Source organism: Lutra lutra, chromosome 8 (assembly GCF_902655055.1).
Source record: "Lutra lutra chromosome 8, mLutLut1.2, whole genome shotgun sequence".
In the NCBI taxonomy this organism is placed as follows: domain Eukaryota; kingdom Metazoa; phylum Chordata; class Mammalia; order Carnivora; family Mustelidae; genus Lutra; species Lutra lutra.
The window spans coordinates 139,416,389-139,437,589 of NC_062285.1; the positions used below are offsets into that span (position 1 = coordinate 139,416,389).

The 21,201-nt window shown below is 45.9% G+C and overlaps 1 protein-coding gene across 8 annotated transcripts in view; it reads right to left on the reverse strand.

Annotated features, from left to right (window-relative positions):
• Positions 1–21,201, reverse strand: part of EFCAB6 (EF-hand calcium binding domain 6) — a 221,050-nt gene that overhangs the window by 168,430 nt on the left and 31,419 nt on the right. For 4 of the 8 annotated variants that reach the window (XM_047742933.1, XM_047742936.1, XM_047742935.1 and 1 more), the window contains one exon: positions 11,165–11,231. In XM_047742933.1, the coding sequence (XP_047598889.1) occupies positions 11,165–11,231 (67 nt within the window). Of the gene's footprint in view, positions 1–11,164; positions 11,232–17,046; positions 17,136–21,201 lie in introns of those variants that run through there. The other 4 variants (XM_047742934.1, XM_047742931.1, XM_047742932.1 and 1 more) reach the window with 2 other exon arrangements.

The following is a 21,201-nucleotide window of genomic DNA, read 5'->3' on the forward strand; positions in this document are numbered from 1 at the left end:
GGGTGCCTGGGTGGTTCAGTGGGTTAAGCCTCTGCCTTCAACTTGGGTCATGATCTCAGGGTCCTGGAATCGAGCCCCACATCGGGCTCTCTGCTCGGCAGGGGGCCTGCTTCTCCCTTCTCTCTGCCTGCCTCTCTGTCTACTTATGATCTCTCTCTCTCTCTCTCTCTCTGTCAAATAAATAAATAAATAAATAAATAAAATTTAAAAAAAAAAGAAATATTGAGTACCGCTGCTCCTCCCGCCCCAGCCAACTCCTCCAACCCCTTCACTGCCCCCCTGCCCAGCCCGTTAATAGGAGCCTTGAGAGGACATAAGGTCTTTGGTAGGCAGGAGTCCAGAACCAAGAATAGGGCCTGGATTAATGAATATTTGTTGAATGGATGAATGTATGTATATATGAATAAATGGAGGGATGGGTGGACAGGTGGATGGATGGATAGATAGATGAGAGGGCGGATGGACGGACAGATGATGCATGGATGATGGACAGATGATAGATGGACAGATGGATGGATGGATGGATGGATGGATGGATGATGGATGATAGATGAGAGGGCAGATGGATGGATGGATGATGGATAGATGGATGATGGGTGATAGATGGGTAGGGGATGGATGGATGGATGGATGGATGGATGGATGATGATGGATAGACAGATGAGAGGGTGGATGGATGGATGGATGATGCATGGACGATGAATGGATGGATGGATGGGTGGATAGGGTGACTGCAGTATTCCTGGAGAAGAAGCTTCAGTAGGCCAAGGAAATCCTTGTATAGACAGGCCAGGAACCTGCAAGAAGGGGCATGTGGGCATCTCATCTCCTAATGGACTCAGTGATCTGCTGTACACCTTCCTGGGGAAAAGAACTGAGAACAGGTCAGAGACAGCAGAGCAGAGTGGGCGGGGCCAATGAGTGCCAAGTGCATACCTACTGTTGTCACAGATGACATGTAAATTTCCAATGGATTGACTGGAGACCAAGGCAGAAGGCCTGAATTGTCCCCCTCCCAGAGGCTGCTCCTCAAGTGAGGGGACCCATACAGCCTGAGGATATGCAGTGAACAACCCAGGGTAGAGTTGAGAAGGTCTAGAGGAGTTATGCCAGAGGTGACCCTCCTCATCAGGGAACCGTACAGTCCAAAGCCCCCCCCACCAGCACAATCCTAATAACTCCCCATGTGCTGCCCACAGAGGACACCAGGACCCCAGTGAAGGAAGAGAAAGGCATACTCCCTTTCCTCAGCCCTCATCAAAGACCCCAACTACAATTGCTGGGAAGAGGGAGAGAAGGACCAGCGAGTAAGCAGGGGGCAGGCCTCTCGGTTAGGGAGAAGGGGAAGAGATGGCCAGTGGGCCTGGAGCTGAGCTCAAGGTTGAAACTGGACTGGCCTGTGCTAGACTTTTATAACTAAATGTGACCAGAAAGCCATGAGATCTGCCTAAGATACCCTTAAGGAATGAAAAGGCAGATTTGCTAACGCCTGCTTGAGAACAGTGAGAAGAGAACAATCAAACTGCTTCATATTTGTGTCCCACTGAGATCAGATGGTTCAGTAAACCGCTAACAGTGGCTGTTATTAGTTCGCTATAGTTCTTTGTTTAAAATTCTTTTTATAGCACTTTGAGCTCCAGGAAAGAAAGCTGTGAACCCAAATAAATATGACCACCCAGATGTTAAAAGAGGTGAGAAAAAGCCTAATGTTTCCTCCCAGAAGGCCAGAATTCTCAGGCTGCAAATAATCCTTCTTTAGGCCCGGCTCTGATGTGGCCCTTACCGGGGAGGAAGGCCACACTTCTTCACGCCAGAGCGCAGCCCACCCAGTAAACTCACTTCGATTGTCCACAGTGGTTCCTTCCCTGGTAAGCTCTTTTCTGCTCTGTTCCTCCCCCGGAACCAGGCTTTCTTGCCCTGTGTCTAGCAGAAGGGGGTGAGAACGGCCTCCTACCCGCCTGCCTGGGGACTGAACCCCAAGGGGAGGGGGCTTCTAGCAGCTTCTATGTCTTGGCTCTGCAGCAAAATGGAAGGGTTCAGCATCCACGGCTGCCAGTCTGGCACCTTTCTGTCATCACGACTACATTCATTTTAAATTTAAGGAGTAAATTTTTTAAATGAAACCATGAAAAAGGATTTTTCTTACAATAAACACATCAATGCTCATTTTCCTTATTATTCTACTTTTGGCTATTTCGTATAAAATCTTTAATTAAAGTTTTTCTTTGAAATTGTCATTATCAACCCAGAAGAAAGAAAGAGGGAAAAAAAAAGAACAACACAGCTGTGCAGATATGAAGAGCTATTCAGGACTAAATGAACTGGAACGAAGTAAGTAGCTTGACTGTTATGTTCTTACTTTTGGCTCTGTATTCTCCATAGCACAGTCGAGCTTGTCACTTTCTATCGATTCCATCTGTTTACATTCTGCAGAGTATTGGCTGCCTACCGTGAACATTTCCTATTTACCAGCTGGTAGAGATGAGCCAAACCAGATAGGAAAAAATTAGACTACATTCAGAACCCCATAAACACAAACTTTCAATTTGGGGACATGTGGGAGGAGCGGTGGCCGGGCATGGCTCACCTTTAACAAAGCCTTCGCCTCTGCGCCCGGGGCTGACGCTCCCTCTCGTTGTTTTGGCGCCCCACCCGTGCCCCCATGGGCCCAGGACGATGCATGTAGTTTTTGAATGCATATAAATCCTGCCTTTCCCCCAAATTGAACAAGCTTACACAAAAAGACATTGAAATGAGATCCATGGGAACAGAGAGAACGGAGTTAAAGAAAGAGCTAAAGAAAGCATTCTGAAAGTCAGAGTTGTTCCAAGGGAGCAAAACTCCGAAAACTCTGGCTTTGGGTTTCCTTGTAGCCAAGGTGAAGAGGGAAACTTGCTGTCATATATGCCAGAGGCCATGTCCACCTTCTCTCACATTTGATTTTCATTTTCAAAAGGCTTACCTGCAACATATAAAGACTTCTAATAAGAAGTTTTAGCTGCTGTTGAAAACTTCTGACCCAGCTAGGAAAATAAGCCCTACGTCTAAACACCAAAGGCTTTCAACATGTGCCGAATCTTAGAAGCAGCGTTTCCTGAACCTCCTTTCTTTCGAATCCAGCCCACACTCATAGGATGGGAGCTCTGTCCCAGGTACTGCAGGAGGAACGCTGGGGCCCTTGTCACCCTAACCCCAGATCACTCACAGGACAGAGCTGCATGCCAGGAGGTACAAGCCTCCCCCTCCCCAGGAACTCTATGGTTTCCCCCAAACACCTGAGGTGCTCGGCAAAGGTAGGCTGTTCCTGTCGAGTGACTTGCAAGGCCTAGTCCAGTCGTCCTCCCGGCCACTGTGTCCATGACACTGCTGACAGCCGTCTCCGAAATAGCCACTTCCTCGTTGGAAATTGGCAATGAACCTCCACCACCGCCCCCCCCAGCCCCATGCTTTAGGGGTCACACCTAACCTTTAAATAATTCCATTTTTCCCTCCATCCTCCCTTCCAAAAGTGTTCTGTCCCGTCCTGCCTTGAGAAGCAGAACTCTCCACAGGATGGTCACAGAGCTCATCTCCCCACTACCCCGGCCGCCTCTCCCCTTGTCCCTACCTCCATATCCTCTTCTTGAGCCAGAGTGCGATCCTGACAGCGCCCCACATCTCACCCCCTCCTCCATCCTCCTCACCCTGAAACCCTGTCCGCGGCTCAACTCAAGCACCAGCCTCGTCTGAAACCAGGCAGTGTTTTCTGGCTACTCCAGTGACTGTCCACTTTTCCTACAGAACCGTTTATCCTTTCAGCAAGTGTTTCCTGATGGTCGCATCAAGAGACAGGATCTGTTCAAGGCACTAAAGTTAACACCAGCGAGCACGACAGAGAAGGCACCTACTCCCCAGGAACACACATCCTGGTGATAAACAAGGACACAAACAAGTCTCATAACACTCAAAGTCTCAGGGAAAATATGGAATTTTAGAGAGGTCAGTCAAACACATCTCCACACTGAGCACCATCAGCCAGGATGTGTGTCTGATGCTTCCTCCACGGGCCACAGCAGTCACGGGGCATCCTACCCAGGGGAGTCTGATGAGATCTGACGTGTGTTTTGCACAGGTAAGTCAGGGTGTTGTGTGGAAGAGAGATTGCAGGGGGCGTGAGCAGGAGCAGGAAAAGCGATCCAGGAGTTCCTGACAAAGCGCAGGGTGGGCATGACGGTGCTAGCAGGGAGATGGACGGGCTCCGGGATGGCACATGGGACGCAGCAGACGAGCTGGATGCAGGAGCAGGGCCAGTACAGAAACACCGGCCTCCAGACGGACCCTAGGTTGCAACACAAACGACTCCATGCACGGCAGCACCCTTCACTCCGATGCCGGGGTGACCGAGGGAAGAAGGCTGCCTGCAGAAGCCTAGGATGACCAGCAGAAGGTCCGGTCTGCTCTGCAGATGGTGCCGAGTCTGGAGCCCAGACGGAGATAAAGCGCGGAGTCCTCCAGAGCGTGGCCTGCTCTGTGGCCTGAAGCCAGAGGCGACCACAAACTATCATTTCCCCTTCCCCGGGACAACTCCTGTCTTATCTCCTCCAAATGCAAACTCCAACTCCTGCTTTTTTGAGTAACTTCTAGGCTCCAAGATCATTTTATATTGATTGTCACCAAGAGCCTCAAGATCGGAAAAACCCTGCACTATTCTTTCCTCACTTCACGGCCGAGGACACAGTCCCCAGAGGGACTGGCTTGCTCAGGGCCACACACACGGTGAGGGCTGGCGCTCTGTGCACACCCAGCTGGGGAAGCCCACATGCTCCGGCCAGCCTCCCCTACCATATTGATCGAACTACTGAACATACAAGAAGATTTAAAAAAAGAAGAAGAAGATAAACCGCCTGAAATGATGCAAATTCTGATATAACCAAATCTTTGCTTTAGCTTCCTGATGAAGTCTTTAGTAAATTAATAATAGAACCACCAAAAATAGGTCCTGGGGTAGGAGCATTTTCGATATAATTTTTTTTTCTAGAATGGCAACTGATTGTTATGTGAAATTCTCTAGATCAAAATGTAAGCACTCCTCTTCATTTAGTTGCACACAGACATGCGAATAAAAGCTGTGACATTATTAATCACTATATTCAGTTATGATTGATAGGCTTTTCTGCAAGGAGGAAAAAGTGGCTCAGATACAATCTGTCCCAACAGCTCTACGATATGCTAATATTTTCTTCAGATGAGAGAGGAGATGTGTTCAAATACCTGTTATAATAGGCAATTAATACCCGTGCACCAAAGTGGGCTGATAAAAGTGGGATTAGGAGAATATTATAAATTAACCAAAAGCTTGTATGTTTTAGTAAATGGCCTCATTTTGAGTTTGACACAGTCTTTTTATGAGGCAAACAGACTGCATTCTGGTACATCCGTTCATGCTAATGTGATGTTATAATGTTAAGGTACGTTTATGAAATGGTTGCGATTCTAATGACTGTTTCTTTATTTGTCGAGCAATAATTTTTTTAATTTCTTTTTGAGGAAAATCCACCTATTTAAGAAAATGAATCTAACCCATCACTTGTGTCTCTTCCGCGTGAGAATATTGCAGACCACACGAGCAGCTTAGTACCTCTCATTATTTACTAATTGCTTCTCAAATGACTAAGGCTGCTCTATACAACTCCAAGGCACCAGGGTAAGCCCATAAAAGCTCATGTCAGATCGCTTGGTGTCCAACAGACACACTAGTCACGGCTGACTGGGTAGACCAGATGTTCTGACATCATGGCGCCCAGGCTTAATAAAGCAGCCCTGGTTTGTGTGGTGACGTGGTATGAGAGCAAACAGCCTGAGGCTCTAGTTGGGCCTATTTATTTGCTTTTTTTATGTCTTTAACTGAATTATACATTCTTGAATTCTAGTCTTCAGTTAAGAATAGTTCTTTCATATGTAGGGGCGGAGGGGAAGGGTCATGACTGTTCTGCACGTCCCCTGCGCTCTTCCGTCGGTCAGCACGGCTTCCTGCCTCTCAGGAATTCCTGAGCGTGGCTCACAAGGAGCACTGACCCCCACCTCGAGGAGCAAGCTGAGATCTTCTGGCACTTCTGCTTACCCTGCCCGGCTGGGGGAAGAAGTTGGGGACCTGCAGGACAGGTGGGGAGCATAAAAGCCCAAGGACGGTGGAAGGAGTATAAGAGGGAAGGATGTCAGAACGAGGAAGAGAAGGGAAACTCCCAAATGCCCATTGGAAGTAGATGCTACATGGATGCAGGGACGAGTCTGTGGTCTGAACAAAAGAGGCCACTGGTGCGTGCGGTGAAGGTGTGACTTCTCCATGATGGACTGGGTCCACCTACAAGCATAACAAAGTTACAGTTGCTGACTGCGAAGGGAGCCTCGGTACTTTCCCTAAAGGGGCCCTCCGAGAGGCAGGGTGGCCTGGGCTGAGGGCCAGGACTCTGCAGCCAAGGTGCCAAGGCAGGACTTGCGGCTTCTCTGCCCGCCAGCTGTGTGCCCTTGGTCAAAATGTTCACCCTCTGTTCTAGTTTCCTCCATACCAACGTGGGATAAGGATGGCACCTGCCTTGAGGGGTTCTCCCGGAAATTAGTCCTTTAACACAGTAAAACACTTAGAGCGGCTCCTAGTAAGTGCACAGTGCTATTACTTATAGAGCTGGCAAAATCCAAAAAATAACAGTGTCCACAGGATTAAGGCTAGGGGGATCCTTTCGGTGGGAGGCTGAAGCAGATACTGCTGGTTGCCTTCTGCAAATCCACTCGCCCCTACTCTCTTCTAACAAAACCCTCCATTTTCCATTTTGTTTCAATATCTACCCTCTGGTGGCCCTGGAGGGAGCCAAGGCACCACACCAGGAAGTAATCAGGGTTGGTTCAGGCTGCTCACGGAGACCAATGTCATTGCCACTGACTGGTTTGGGCTTGGGACATTTTTCTTGGCTGTAAGTCAGGAGAAAAGTCTCCCCATGTTTATAGAGTCATATTGGAAGAAAAAGCATCTAGAAAAAAAACTTCACATCACAGTACCTGCATGTCAAGCCCGAATGGTAACAACATCCTGGTGACCAGCAGGGACTGAGTTAGCCGACCCCGCATCTGTGCTCCCTCCTGCTTCTCAGGTGAGATGAGCAGGGCCATCTTGTTTCAGTGAGCCGGGTAGGGGGTTTTCTATTTCTCTCAGGGCAGAGCAACCCAATGCCTGCACAACAGAGGTAGTGCTGCCTGGTGGCAAGTAAAGCCAACCACCGGAGGGGTTTCAGGAGTGCCTGACAACCAGCCTCACTCACTCACAGATGGAGGAAGGGACTAACATCTACTGAGCATCTACTGGACGCCAACGGGCTCCAGTCTTATTCTCATTCATTCTTTTAACTACCCTGAGTGGTTGCTGTCTCCACTTTGGAGATGAGGACAATCAGAATAGTGAGACACCTGTCCAAAGTCCCCTGGAGGAGCTGCAGGGGCTGGGGTCCAGCCAGCTGGGCCTGATTCCCACTAAATGCCTCTGCTTCCCTAGAAGACCGTGAGAGCAGAGAATCGGAAGCTCAGAGAACTCAAGGACCCGTCCAGCAGATGCCAAGTCATGGCGCAGACGGGGAGCAAAGGGCCAAGGGAGTGAGCATAAGTTAAGGCAAGCATGGGACTTCACGTGCCTCCTGACCGGGACCCAGTGCAGCACCAGCTGAAGACCAGGACCAGCTAGAGCCAGAAGAAGATGTCCTCAGGGCTCCCTGGGCTCACAGAGCCCCACGGGATCAGACAGCAACCTCTTCACATGAAGCCGTGGATCGCAGTCACCACAGGTTGGGAGAGCCGGGACCTGGAGACCATCCAGGCTGGTCCCCAGCCCATGACAGACAGAGAGAACGAGGCTTCAGAGAGCCCAAGGATGCGACTGGGTAATGAGCAGGGATGTGAACCTACTCAGGAGGGTCTAAGTGCATGTGAGGAAGGGAAAGGCTAAGGAACCAGCCATCGGACCAAGCTCCCTGCAGTGGAGAACGATCAGGAAGCACGAGCACTGGGGTTTGGTAGGTCTGGGGTGCCAACTGCTCATTATTTGTTGGTTTAGGAAGGCTAGACGACACATACATTTAGCAAAGTCTGGCTCCCAAAATTCAGAGACATTTGCATGCATTCTTGGCTCTAGCAAGCCATGTGGACTTATATTTAAAACGAAATAATGAGCGTTCTTTCATTCCCAGACCGTATAGATCAGCCGGCAATGACAACATATGTCTAAAGAGAGCCTTCCTTTAACAGCTCCCAGGTACGCATCCCCGTCTCCAACGCTCGTGTGGGCAGTGTTTGCAGGATGAGCGTCTCAGCTGGAAATACGCTCCTACGCTCAGCAAACAAGTGAGGGTATCTGGTTTGTTCTGCTTGTTTTGGGAGTGGGTGGGAAGGGATGATTCACTGGTGTCCCTACCTGTTGTTCAAAGGGAGCTGCAGTAATAATCGTTCTAGTGAGAGCTGGCACTTCCCAGCTGTTCCAGGTGTTTTATACTGCGCAGTGTTAAGCCACACAACAGAACTTCTGTTAACTAGGATGCAACAGGAAGTTACTAAGAGGGCTAAAAGCTATCAACAGAAGGGAGGAAGGGAAGGGACAGAAGCAGGGAAGGGATGTGCTTTGTTTACAGAACCAACAGTTCCATCCAAGGAGATGCTCAACTAGGTGTCTCACCCAAGAGCCCCTTGCCAGATGTGTCTTGCCTGACACCCCCTTATGTGAGCCTCTTTGAGCTGGACTGGGAGCTGAGGACCTACGCAGATGCCCCCAAGTGGTCCTGGTCACCTTTAGCTCATTATTAATACTAGGATCCCCTCCCGTGGGCAGAGTTTTCTGCCTTTTTTTTTTTTTTTTTTGGACCATCCTATGTAAAGGCACTAGCATGTTGACACACTAGGCATGTGCAATTGAGCCAGAAGTGCCTAGTGTGCTCCCTGCCCTTGCCCTCAATACATGGACTAAAAGCTTCCTGTTGGAACCCCTCAGGGAGACCGTGTATAGCGGGCACACACGGTCTCCTTACTTGGAACAGGTTAATACCAAGTTCTTTGCTTTCAACAAAGGTTGTGTTCAGTTTGATGGACTCCAAGCAGCGAACCCCTTGAGTTCGGTTATACTTCCAGGTGGGTGTTATTATTCCCACTAATGGATGAAGAAACCCAGTGACAAGGACTTGTCAAGGCTGCCAGGCTGGTAAAGGGCAGAGCTCCAGGATGACAACCCAGATCTGACCCTGTCCCATTGAAAAGAAAAGCTACAGACTCTCGTAGAGTCACTTGCCTGCGGCATGGCAAACCAAGACTTAAGTCTCGGCTTCTCCAGGACTGGAACTTGAAGCCAATCAATCTGGAATTAGCTGGTCAGCTCTGATGAGGTAATCTCGTCACGTGTGCCCTCTCTGCTCCCCCTCTCCCCACACCATTCGCAAAGGAAGATGAGGTAATCTACCTGATGAGACCCCTTGTCCTCCCCCGCTCCCCTCACCAAGGGAAGGTGACCTGGCCTGAAACAATCCTTTCTTTCCTTTTGCTAACCCTTCTTGCCTGGCCCCCTCCTTATAAAATCCCGTCCCTTTGTACATCTCCTCGCGCCCCCCCCCCACTTTGCTTCATGGGGTACTGCTCAATTCACGAATCGCTTAATAAAGCCAATTAGATCTTCAGATTTACTCAGCTGAGTTTTGTTTTTTTAACAGTCCCAAGGTCAGTCTTGTCCTACACTACCTGCCCAGCCAGAATCGGGGTCCCAGGTAGAACTGGGGCTACAGTTGACGCTGGCTAGAAAGCCTGGCACAGAACATGCCCCTGCGCCCCCCCCACCCCAGCCGCCCTGGGGTCTAGCACTTCCTCAATCACCCCTCTTCAGCTTTTTCCCCAGAAGCTGCTTGAAAGCTGCACTGTGTAAGCCCACTGACAACTCAACTCTTAACCAGTTCGAGGGCTACCCCCACGGAGAAGGGGGGTGTCTGGAATAAAAGAGGAGTCAGAAGAAGGGATGACTAGTGATGGAGTTCCCTTGTAGCTTTCCTCATGGAAGCCTTCTTGTCGGTAATTTACCATCCCAGCCGAGGTCCATACACACCACACTCACTGAAACGATGCATTATTGACAAGTGATGGTGTTTATGTTGATACGATGATTGTCATAAATGGCTGAATTTCCCAGGAGTATTTCATGATTAACACAGTTTAGGAAGAGACAAATTAAAGATGAACCATAAATAATATCAATCACATTACATATTTCCTACGGCTTAACCCATGAACCACAATAGAAGCAGCAAATAATTAATTACATCAGTGTCCTTACTAACGTAGAGTGAAACCAGATTTTTAGGAATATACAATGCTAAAAAAGTATCACATGAAGATGAATTTTCTGGTGTTAATGGCATCAGCCAGGGAAATTCAGACAAACATTTTGTGGATTCCTGGCTATTTTTTATTTTGAAATGTATGAAAATCTCGGAGGAGTTCAAAAAGGAAAGAAAATTTGTCACATTTCAAACCAACATATTGAATCGAGTAAATTGAATCATGATTCTCAGACTGCCTGTGTAACTGACAGGCTCAAATGCATTTTTAAAAGGGGTCTGATTCCAACCCCCCGAAAGCCGCAGCATCTCCCTGCTCCCTGGCTGTGGGCGATGATGTCTAACCATAATCAGCAAAGAGGGACAAGACTATGGGCTCTTCTTCCAAACACATGTAGTAGCTTCTGTGGCTAAATGACTCACTTAAACATACATCGCTCTGAGTTTTCCCAGTTATTTCTTACCACGCTGCCCTCGACCGGCACTTACTGCTAAAATGCATAAGTTTTCTCCTTCTAAAGAGATCCTTTGCTTCAGTCTTAGACAAAAGCAGAGAGGGCAGGCCTACCACTAGGGATCTAAAGTTAATACAAAAGCGATTAATCTTCCAGGACTTCTGTTGGTGTCATTCATCCAAAGACACGCCAGGCAAGGCAGCGCAAGTCGTCCGCGTACGCGCTTTCACACGGTCTTGCTACAGGGTCTACCCGTCGGCCGGCTTTGACGTGAGAGCACAGACGACAAGATGTGGCTCATTCTGCTTCATCTACCTCTGCTAACAATGACTTTGGATGCAGAGGGGGAGGGGCGGAATTTGAAAAGATCTCGATTACCTTTTCTCCTATTTGGGTCTCAAGTTCTTTTACTGTCCGACTGCAACTCATTTCATTCTCACCTCCTCTTAAAAAGAAAGAGAGAAACTTTGCATTATTAGGTTTTAACTAAATAAATGCTTACGTAGGACATGCAGAGATCAAAATGATAAGGCTTTCTAAATTATGTATTTTCTAACGCAAGGTATTTCTTAGGCACCGCTGTTCGCCGGCAGAAGGGGCTTGGGCCAAGCCCTTAGCTTCTCCATGCCTCTGTTTCCTCATCCATACAATGAAATACAACGACATTTATTCCTTCTCCCAGGGTAGCGTGGGAACGGAGTAATTACAGCTGACACTTGATGAGCATTTCCTACGGCGAGCCCCGGCAAGCCCCATCTGAGTTCATCCTCACGACAAGCGTGTGGGTCAGGGGATATCGTTGCAGACAAGGAGACAGGGAGACAAAGGTCACAGGTTTCGAACTGGGGGTGCGGGTCATGGCCCCACCCTCAGCCCCCCTGCTGCTGCACTTTGCTCTGACCTCTGAGGGGTTCCCAGTCCACTGGGGAGGGAGCAAGCTAAGCCACTCCATAAAGGACTTGATGGTGGAGGCACCATCCCCTTGGCTCTGCCTACTTTTTTTTTTAGGTTTTATTTATTTATGAGAGAGAGAGAGAGAGAGAGAACACGAGCAGGGGGAGGGGCAGAGGGAGAGAAGATCTCTCAAGCCGACTCTGCACTGAGCACGGTGCCCTACATGGGGCTCGATCTCACAACCATGAGATCATGACCCAAGCCAAAATCAAGAGTCTGACATTCAACCAACAGAGCCACCCAGGAGCCCCTGGGGCCATCTGCTTTAATTAACTATTTTTTATTTGGGGTTATCCATATATCTGTAAACTGCTTCCAAGCCCCTCTTTGGAACGAGCCAGGAGAGACCCACCAGGTGAGGAGCCAGGAGCGACCCACTGGAAGGAAAAGCTCTCTGGACAAAGCAAAGGGAGCACAGAGCGGCATGAAGCCGAGGGGGCCGGAGCTCAGCACATGCCAGCCTTGCTGCTGTCAATCGGTGGGGGAGACCAGAGCCCGCCCAGCAGGGCAGGGGAGAGTTCAGAGATGGTGTGGACACCATTCCTTGGTGCTGTGACCATGATAAGGAATCTTCCTACAGGGGCAACGGGAAGCCATCGGGGCATTTTAAGCAGAAATGAACTCCATTTTACATAGGAGGAAACTGAGGCTCAGAGGGTTAAGTGCCCACGTCCGAGGTGGAAACTCACCAGGAATCCAGACTTATGATTCTGTTTTAAATGCAGTAATTTTTGTTTTAATTATGTATTGACTAGACGCAGGACACTTTTTAGCAATAAGATTTAAAGAACAGAAATCAGAAAAAGCCTGTGTAGCTGCCATCCGCTGAAGAGACAGCAGCTTAGGTCCAGAGCCTGGTGGCCTCGCGCCCAATCTCACCCTCCCATCCCTCCGCAGCCCCAGGAAAACGCTCTGCCCAAGCGCACACGGGGCCCCTTCCCTTCACCACTGTCTCCCCTGACTCCATCTCAGCGTCTCCTTCAGGAGACACAGCCCATCATCTGGTAGTAACTTAGCCACACCAGCTTCTTGAGATGAGTATACTTCGGAATGGTATGTCTTTGAACCCTTCCACTTCAACCTGTCTATAAACTTGTAAGTTCTATAAACTTATAAATGTGTAGTTTCTTCTCTTCGTGGATTTTACTATCTCGTATCTAATCACACAGTCTGTGCCTTTTAAGTGGAACCTTTATTACAATTACCGATATACTTGGGATTTTTATTTGTCCTGCCTATTCTGCGGCTTCTTGCCCTCCTTTCCGTCAATCCCGTTTTTACGACTCCTTTTGTCTACCTCTGTAAGTTGGGAATCAGTCATTCCATTTTTAATCTTATGACAGCTGCTCTAGAAATTATAACCTGTGTATTTTTCTATTTTTTTAAGGTTTTATTTATTTGATAGAGAGAAATAGCAAGAGAGGAAACACAAGCACAAGGAGCAGGAGAGAGGGAAGCAGGCTCCCCATTGAGCAGGGAGCCCAATGTGGGGCTCGATCCCAGGACCCCAGGATCATGACTTGAACCAAAGGCAGCCACTTAACGACTGAGCCACCTAGGTGCCCCTAACTTGCGTATTTTTCAAAGTCTAAAGTTAATCAAAAATTTTAATCTTCCTTCTGGTCAAAGTGACGACTCTAGAACATTCCATCCTGGTCCCTCCTCTCAGCATATATATTGCTACTATCATGTATTTTAATTCTATCCTATCTTTAAATTCCCAAAGTCGTCATTATTCCTAGTCCTTAGTGCTTCCCAAGGTCAGCGGGTGTGTTTGGATCTAACCCCACACTCTCTGCCCTCTTGTTGCCCACATAGCGTCCTGTCCATCCCGAAGGGTTTTCCTTCCACCGAAAGTACCACACGCACAGATACAAGTAAGAGGCACACTTTGCAGGATGAAGAAAGAGAGACTCTGGCTGAAAGGCGACCTTGAACATGGCAGTCAAAGGTGCCACATGTTTCTCCTTGTCCCCACAGCCTGACATCAGTGCTTGAGCCTCTACTATGGCGAGAAGAGGGAAAGGGTCCCGGCGTTCCCACAGGAAGAGATCTCAGTCTTACCAATTCTAGGCTGGCAAATACTTCATTCCCAATGTGTGGGAGAGACCATCCCATGGTCTCACACCTGGAACATCAGCCTTGGCCCAAGTGTCAGTCCTAAGTGAACCCAGCGTGTCCCCTCACTGCCTTTACTGCCCTCTGTGATGCTGAGGTCGATGCCAAAGATTTGCAGTCTCTCTGTGACATGTCTACACGGGGGTTTCTGTCCATCCATCCGGCTTAAGATCCCTTCGAATATTGGTTCCTCCCTATCCTTTTCCCTAAATATCTGGAAAACTGATAAGAAACCTCCTAGGCCTTCTCTCTCCCCTCCATGTCTCGTAGACCTGTCCTTCATATTCCATCTCTCTGTCCTTCTGTGTGGCTTTCTAGATCACAGCTTCGGACCTACTCTCCACTCCACTAATGCTCCTTTCAGCTGCATTTCATCCACTTTCTCCACTGGATTTTATAGCCATAATGATCATATCTTTCACTACCAGAAGTTCTGTTCTGTACTTCTTTGAATCTGTTTTTTCTTTTTGCCTCTTATTTCGTGTTTATACAAGGCGTCCATGCTTACCTTTCTCTGAGCACACTACCACGGTTTCAGATTCTAGATCTGATGGCTGCGGGATTCATGTATTTGGATTTCTGTACTGGATACAGGCCCTCTGGGGCTCTACTGGTTTGCAGGCCTCATTCTTTGTCTCTTCATAAGTTTTCAGTGATTCGTGTGTGTGGCCTGATACTACTTGGCACGTGTCTGTGGAAATTCTGTGAGGGCTGGGTTGCAAACACAGTCCTCTACAGGTCATACCCAGCCCTGCACCAGTTTTAAGCAAACTCCTAGCCTAAGACTTTTTAGGCCACACAGGTAGCACTGTTTCAGGCAGACTTGGGTAAATACTGACTTACAATTTTGCCCTCTAGTCACCCAACACCAGCATGAAAATCGGTGACAATAGGTAGGTTTCCTTGTGCCGTTTAGGGAGGCAGATTTATATTTGTAACCTATCCTCACTTGAGGGTTTAGGTGTCCCAGTTTTATATCTACTAGTCTTCTATTAGTTCCCCCCACCCGGGGCAGGCCTCTAGATTTTTTTTTAAGATTTTATTTATTTATTTATTTGACAGACAGAGATCACAAGTAGGCAGAGAGGCAGGCAGAGAGAGAGAGGAGGAAGCAGGCTCCCTGCTGAGTAGAGAGCCCGATGCGGGACTCGATCCCAGGACCCTGGGATTGTGACCTGAGCCGAAGGCAGAGGCTTTAACCTACTGAGCCACCCAGGCGCCCCCAGGTCTCTAGATTTGTCCCCTGTCCCCTTTACTCCAAACAGCCAGCCAAACTGAAACACAAATTCACAGGATTTAGCCAATACTCTCAAGGCAAAAGCTGGCTGGATAGAATGCCTCTTCTCCTGATTCCATCTCTAGGGTAGTACCTACTTTCTTGCCAGCTCACTCATGAAGGAAGATGTATGTATACATTTTACCTTTTATCGGTTATTTTAGTTGTTTCCAGTGGCAGAGCTGTTTGTGCACAGAGCCTACCATATCACCCGGAGGAACAGTGTCTGCTCACTACAATGCATCGTCTCCGGCAGTAAAGAAAATTCAGCCCTGTGAGTTAAGTCAGTTATGAGCTGAATCTTTCAAATTTAGTTAAAATATTTAGCCTCTTATAGTTAGGGAAGTAACTTGTGATCCTTCGCACCTCAAATTAACTATTAGACTGATGTTTCACAATTAAAGGTACAGAAAACATACACACACAAGACTACTCCTGCTTTCAGTTTTTCTAAATGTTTAGCTTTTTCAACAAAGAATATTCGAATTAAGCTACTGTCCACTCCAAAAGCTTATCACACATGGGGATTGTTTTAGGTTAAGAGCGCAAATACACAGTTTATAAAACAACTAGTCATTCTTTCAAATAAACCTGGAGATTATCTCAGCCGACCACTTGTGGGTCATTAACTAATTGGAGCACAGAGAAGTCCCTGACCACTGGACCTATGAGGACATGTACTTTGTCATTCTTGCTGGAGCTGCCATACTGATTCATTGATCCTTTTTTTTTTAAATTGTGGTTAAAAAACAAAAACAAAAAAACAAAAAAACAAAAACCCACCCAGGTAACATAAAATTCACCATTTAATCGTCTTTAAGTGTGCAGTTCAAGAGTGTTACGTATATTCACACTGTCGTACAACACTTCTCCTCCAAAACTTTCTCATCTTATGAAACTGAAACTTAAACCCGCTGAATGAGTACCCTGCTGCACAAATTCTCACACCTACACAGGGACCACAACAGACTCAGTCATGAGAGCTCTCATACCCAAATCTGCTAGTTTCTCAGGGTCTAATTTAACTCTTAAAACTGTTTGCACAATTCCTGAGAAAATGAGGTTATTCATTTAGAGTCCAATAATATAGGTGAATAATTTTTTACTAATATGGTCTTTCCTAAATCAGACACTAGAATCAGAGACCTTTCCGGTGAGAGAGCCGTGACAGTTCATACTCTAACACTCTCCATTTTCAGCTTATAAACCAAATGAGCCCCATGCATACCTTACAGTTATGGGATAACAAAGGAGCTCCTACAAAAGTCTCTTTAAAAAATATGTCATTTCTAGGGTGCCTGGGTGGCGCAGACAGCTGAGTGTCCGACTCCTGGTTTTAGCTCAGGTCGTGATCTCAGGGTCCTCAGATGGAGCCCCACGTCAGGCTCCCTGCTCGGTGTGGACTCTGCTTGAGAGTCCCCCCTCCCTCTACCCCTCCCATTCGTGCACTCGCTCTCTCTAAAATAAATAAGTAAAGCTTTTAAAAAATATTTCCTTTCTAGCTGCTAAAACATGATCACTTTCCAATGAAAGCCACTAAAATGAAATAAAAATGAACAAATTTAAATTTTGCATCTTAATATTTTCTTTAAAATTAAAATTTATTATTTATTTTATTTATTTATTATTTACTTATCATTATTTATTATTTCCAAATCCGAAATACACTGCATATAAAATATGTTAATCTGGTTTTCAATACAATATTCTTTCTTTTATCTGAAATAGAGGTTAAAAGTCTTCTTTAAATAAACTTTTGACTGAGGATTAACTACATTAAATTCTATATGGATGGGTTCTACCAACGCCTCTTCCATATATATCTGCTGACATGATTAGCTGTCCTGACCTTATGTCCTCTCTCATCATTCCAAATTTCACATTTTCATATGAGAAAAGAAAAACCACTTACTTCTTTATAACATTTATATTTAGGTCCATGTCACCAAACCGGGACAGGAATTCAAGATACGGGATGGCACCAGAGCTGGTGAGGGGGACCTACATTCAAACAAGAAGACAGATGGCCAGTTAGAGGATTCAGATCCCAGCAGCAGACAGCAGGGAGCTTTCGTGATGGAAGGTAGGATACTGTTAGTGGGATGGGCCTTCTAGGAAACACAATTGCTTCACCCAGGTGTCTGAGTTGACACGCATCCCCAGTAAACCAGCTACAAGCAGCCTAAATGCCAGAATGCCAATCTGTGCTCAATTAAAAGTCAACCAGTTGTCTATAAAATTATCTGAAATCTAGTTCAATCAAAAAAAAAAGTTAAATTAGTAGAAATACATTCTTTTTTTAAGATTATTTATTTATTTATTTGAGACAGAAAGAGAGAAAACGAATGGTGGGGGGGCAGGGAGAGAGGGAGAAGCAGAACCCTGGATGAGATGAGCAGGGAGCCTGACGTGGGGCTCGATCCCAGGACCCTGGGATCATGACCTGAGCCAAAGGCAGACACGCTCAACTGACTGAGCCACCCAAGTGCCCCTGAAATATAGTCACATATATTAGAATATATTTTTCCCCAAGAGGCTGAGGCCACAACACAATTTTATCCTCTGAATGTCATATGAACTTTCTGTAGAAAAAAGCTATTTTCAAATTGAAAAATTCTATAAAGGACATTACAGGGTCCAGTGGGTCCATACAGACCATAGGTTAAATAAAAGAATTATCTGACTATTTAATTTACTAATGTTGATAACTATACTGTGATTATGCAAGAGAATAGTTCTTATGCTTAGGGAATATGCAGTTAAGTATGTAGAAGTGACTAACCATAATATAAGCAATTTCCTCTCAAGTAGTTCAGAAAAAAAATTATGTATACACTGTACATTTCTTGTCAACTGTTTGCAATATCCACACATACCACACGTGGATAACAAAAGATCACAGAAGTAAAATGAGGTTGAATGTTCATAACCAGCAAATCTGGGTTAAGTGTATACGGGTATTGTTTGTACCATATGGGTACTAATTATACTATCCTTATTCTTTTAAATTTTCTGGAGGTTTGAAATTACTTCCTTTTTTTTTTTAGATTTCTTTACTTGTTTTAGAGAGAGCATGAGCAGGAGGGGCAGAGGGAGAGAGAGAGAGAATCTCAAGCAGACTCCACCCTGGGAGTGGAACCTGTCATGGGGCTTGATCTCATGACTCTGAGATCAGGACCTGAGCCAAAGCTCAACCAACTGGGCCACCCAGGCTCCCCTGAAATTACTTCTAAATAAAAAGTCAGAATTTTTAAAATGTGAAAATAATTACTTCCCCCCAAAAGGATTATGAAACTAAAGTTAAAATACAGAATCAATACAGATATATTTTATTAAGCTTCATATGCAAATATGCAAAGTAATATTTCCCATACAGCCGAATGGCTCCCATGTCCATACAATCAAGTGCAATGTTCACTTAACCCTTAAAATTCCAGCCTCAATGCAGAGCATGGTTATCTCAGTCTTCCCCAAAGGACAAGCTTCTTTTTACTATTTAAAAAACATGTAACTGGGAAATGGGACTAGAGAGACAGCGGCTCACAGGGTGGGCTTTCACGAACCGCGTCCTGGAAAGAACATCCATGATTTCCATTTGGATAGGGTGTTTTGTAGTAGATGTAATTTTGGGGAGGCACCTCCCAGTTTCCCTAGCCTTACAGCAGAAGGGCAAGAACAGGGTACATGTGCTGCTCCGAGACCGGAGGCCCTCATGGTTTTGGTAGTAAGACTTCATGAGGAGGGGAAGAAATGCACATTTACTGACCCCATACTTGGGAGATGGCCACACGCACTACTGCTGGTATTTTTACACGCGTGAATTCATCTGGCCCCAAAACGAGATCCTAAGGGTGAGGTCATTGCCACCTTTCATGGAGCAGAGGTGTGACCTCCCTGTGTGCCATTCCCATCAAATGCCTCCAGAGCACACCTCCCTCCCCCTATACTAACCACTCTGCCTCCAAAGAGAGAGAGAGAGAGACAGAGAGAGGGAAAGCCCATCAACTTATCGACCATGTTGTCACATTTCACGTCGTTACTTATCGTTTAACAAAAATTCGAATGAGGCAGATACATTTTTGTAAAGTCCAGTCTCCAAAGCTAAGCCCCCAAATAACCCAAGAATGTAGTCTAAAAGGAGAGGCTCTGCTAAGAACTCGTGTCTTCAATATTTGTGATTCTGGAAAAGCTGTTTAAGAATCATAACCTTTGGAGCACCTGGGTGGCTCAGTGGGTTAAGCCTCTGCCTTCTGCTCGGGTCATGATCTCGGGGTCCTGGGATCGAGCCCCATGTCGGGCTCTCTGCTCAGCAGGGAGCCTGCTTCCCTCTATCTCTCTGCCTGCCTCTCTGCCTACTTGTGATCTCTCTGTCAAATAAATAAATAAAAATCTTAAAAAAAAAAAAAAGAATCATAACTGTCCAAAGAGAAATCACTAAGAGCAAATTCTGAGACTGGGGTGGAGGGGGCCAGTGTTTAAATCCACATCCATCGTGTTGACAAGTGTCTTCAAAGACATCTCTTTCCCCAGCCCAGCACAACCACGGGGACCAGAACAGAACTCTGCTTTTCTTCTCTGGAATCTCTTTGCCAATTCAGCTCCTTTTATAAAATTTTTATTAACATTCAGAGACTGAAGCCACATTTTTAAAAAAATTCACATTACTGTGAATGGAAACTAAGGTATGGGGTGGATTACAAGCGATGCCACATCAATTGCGCCCTGATCAATCATCAAAACACTCTGACATTCAAGCATTTTTGACATGGTTCTTAAAATGAAATTAAAGCTAAAGTGAATTCACTATAATTGGAAAATTCTTTTCTAATTTAAAGTGTGAAATTCCCATGAAGTGTTTTACCAGTTTTATAGGTTTCCAATTAGGCTTATGTACACTATTGGAAAGGAATTTGTTGGTAAAAGATCTAGAAAAGTCACACACAGACACTGTGAACTCCAGCTACTGGAAAGAGAAACCCTGCCCTTCATTCCTGTGAACTCAGCCTCCTGAAAATGCACCACATTCCAGCCTCCTTGGTTTACTCACAAGTCACAGGAGCTCCAGGTTCTAGAAAATTCATGCTTATTATTTCAGACTACTAGGACCTGTTTTTTAAAGTCTTTGAAGCTCTACAGTTCTCAGTGACTTCTTTTAAAAACAGATGTAGCTTTTAAAAACGGATACACATTTCACATTTTCTGTACTTTTCCTCTTCCTGCATAGTTGATTAGCTTGGGAAGATTGTCAAAATTTTAAATTAACATTAGATCATGAATATAGGGAGACATTAGCGGAAAAATATCTTAACTCTCCATTTGGTATAAATAAAGTATCAGTTAAATCAAGCTTATGAGGAAACTGATGCAATGTTTGCAAGGACAAATGTTCTTTAAAAGCAAGAGAACATTACCAGTTGCACTCATCATCAGGGACATGCAAATCAAAACCACAGTGAGGTATCACCTCACACCTGTCAGAACGGCTAAAATCAACAACACAAGAAACAACAGGTGTTGGTGAAGATGTGGAGAAAGCGGGAACCTTTGTGCACTGTTGGTGGGAATCCAAACTGGTGCAGCCACTGTGGAAAACAGTGAGGAGGTTCCTCAAAAAGCTAAAAATAGAACTATCTCATGACCCAGAAATTGCACGACTAGGTATTTACCCAAGGAATACAAAAATACTTATTTGAAGGGATACATGCGCTCTGATGTTTATAGCAGCATTATCTGCCAAATTATGGAAATTAAGTATCTAGGGATTGATAAATGGATAAAGATGTGGTATGTATACACACACATACAATGGACTAGTACTCAGCCATCAAAAAAAGAATGAAATCTCGCCCTTTGTACCAGCAAGGATGGAGCTAGAAAGTATTACTCTGAATGAAATAAGTCAATCAGAGAAAGACAAACACCATATGATTTCACTCATAAGTGGAATTTAAGGAACAAAACAAAGGAGCAATGGGGGCAGGGGGGAGAGACAAACCAAGAAACCAACTCTTAACTCTAAAGAACAAACTGATGGCTACTAGAGGGCAGGTGGGTGGGGGATGGGGAT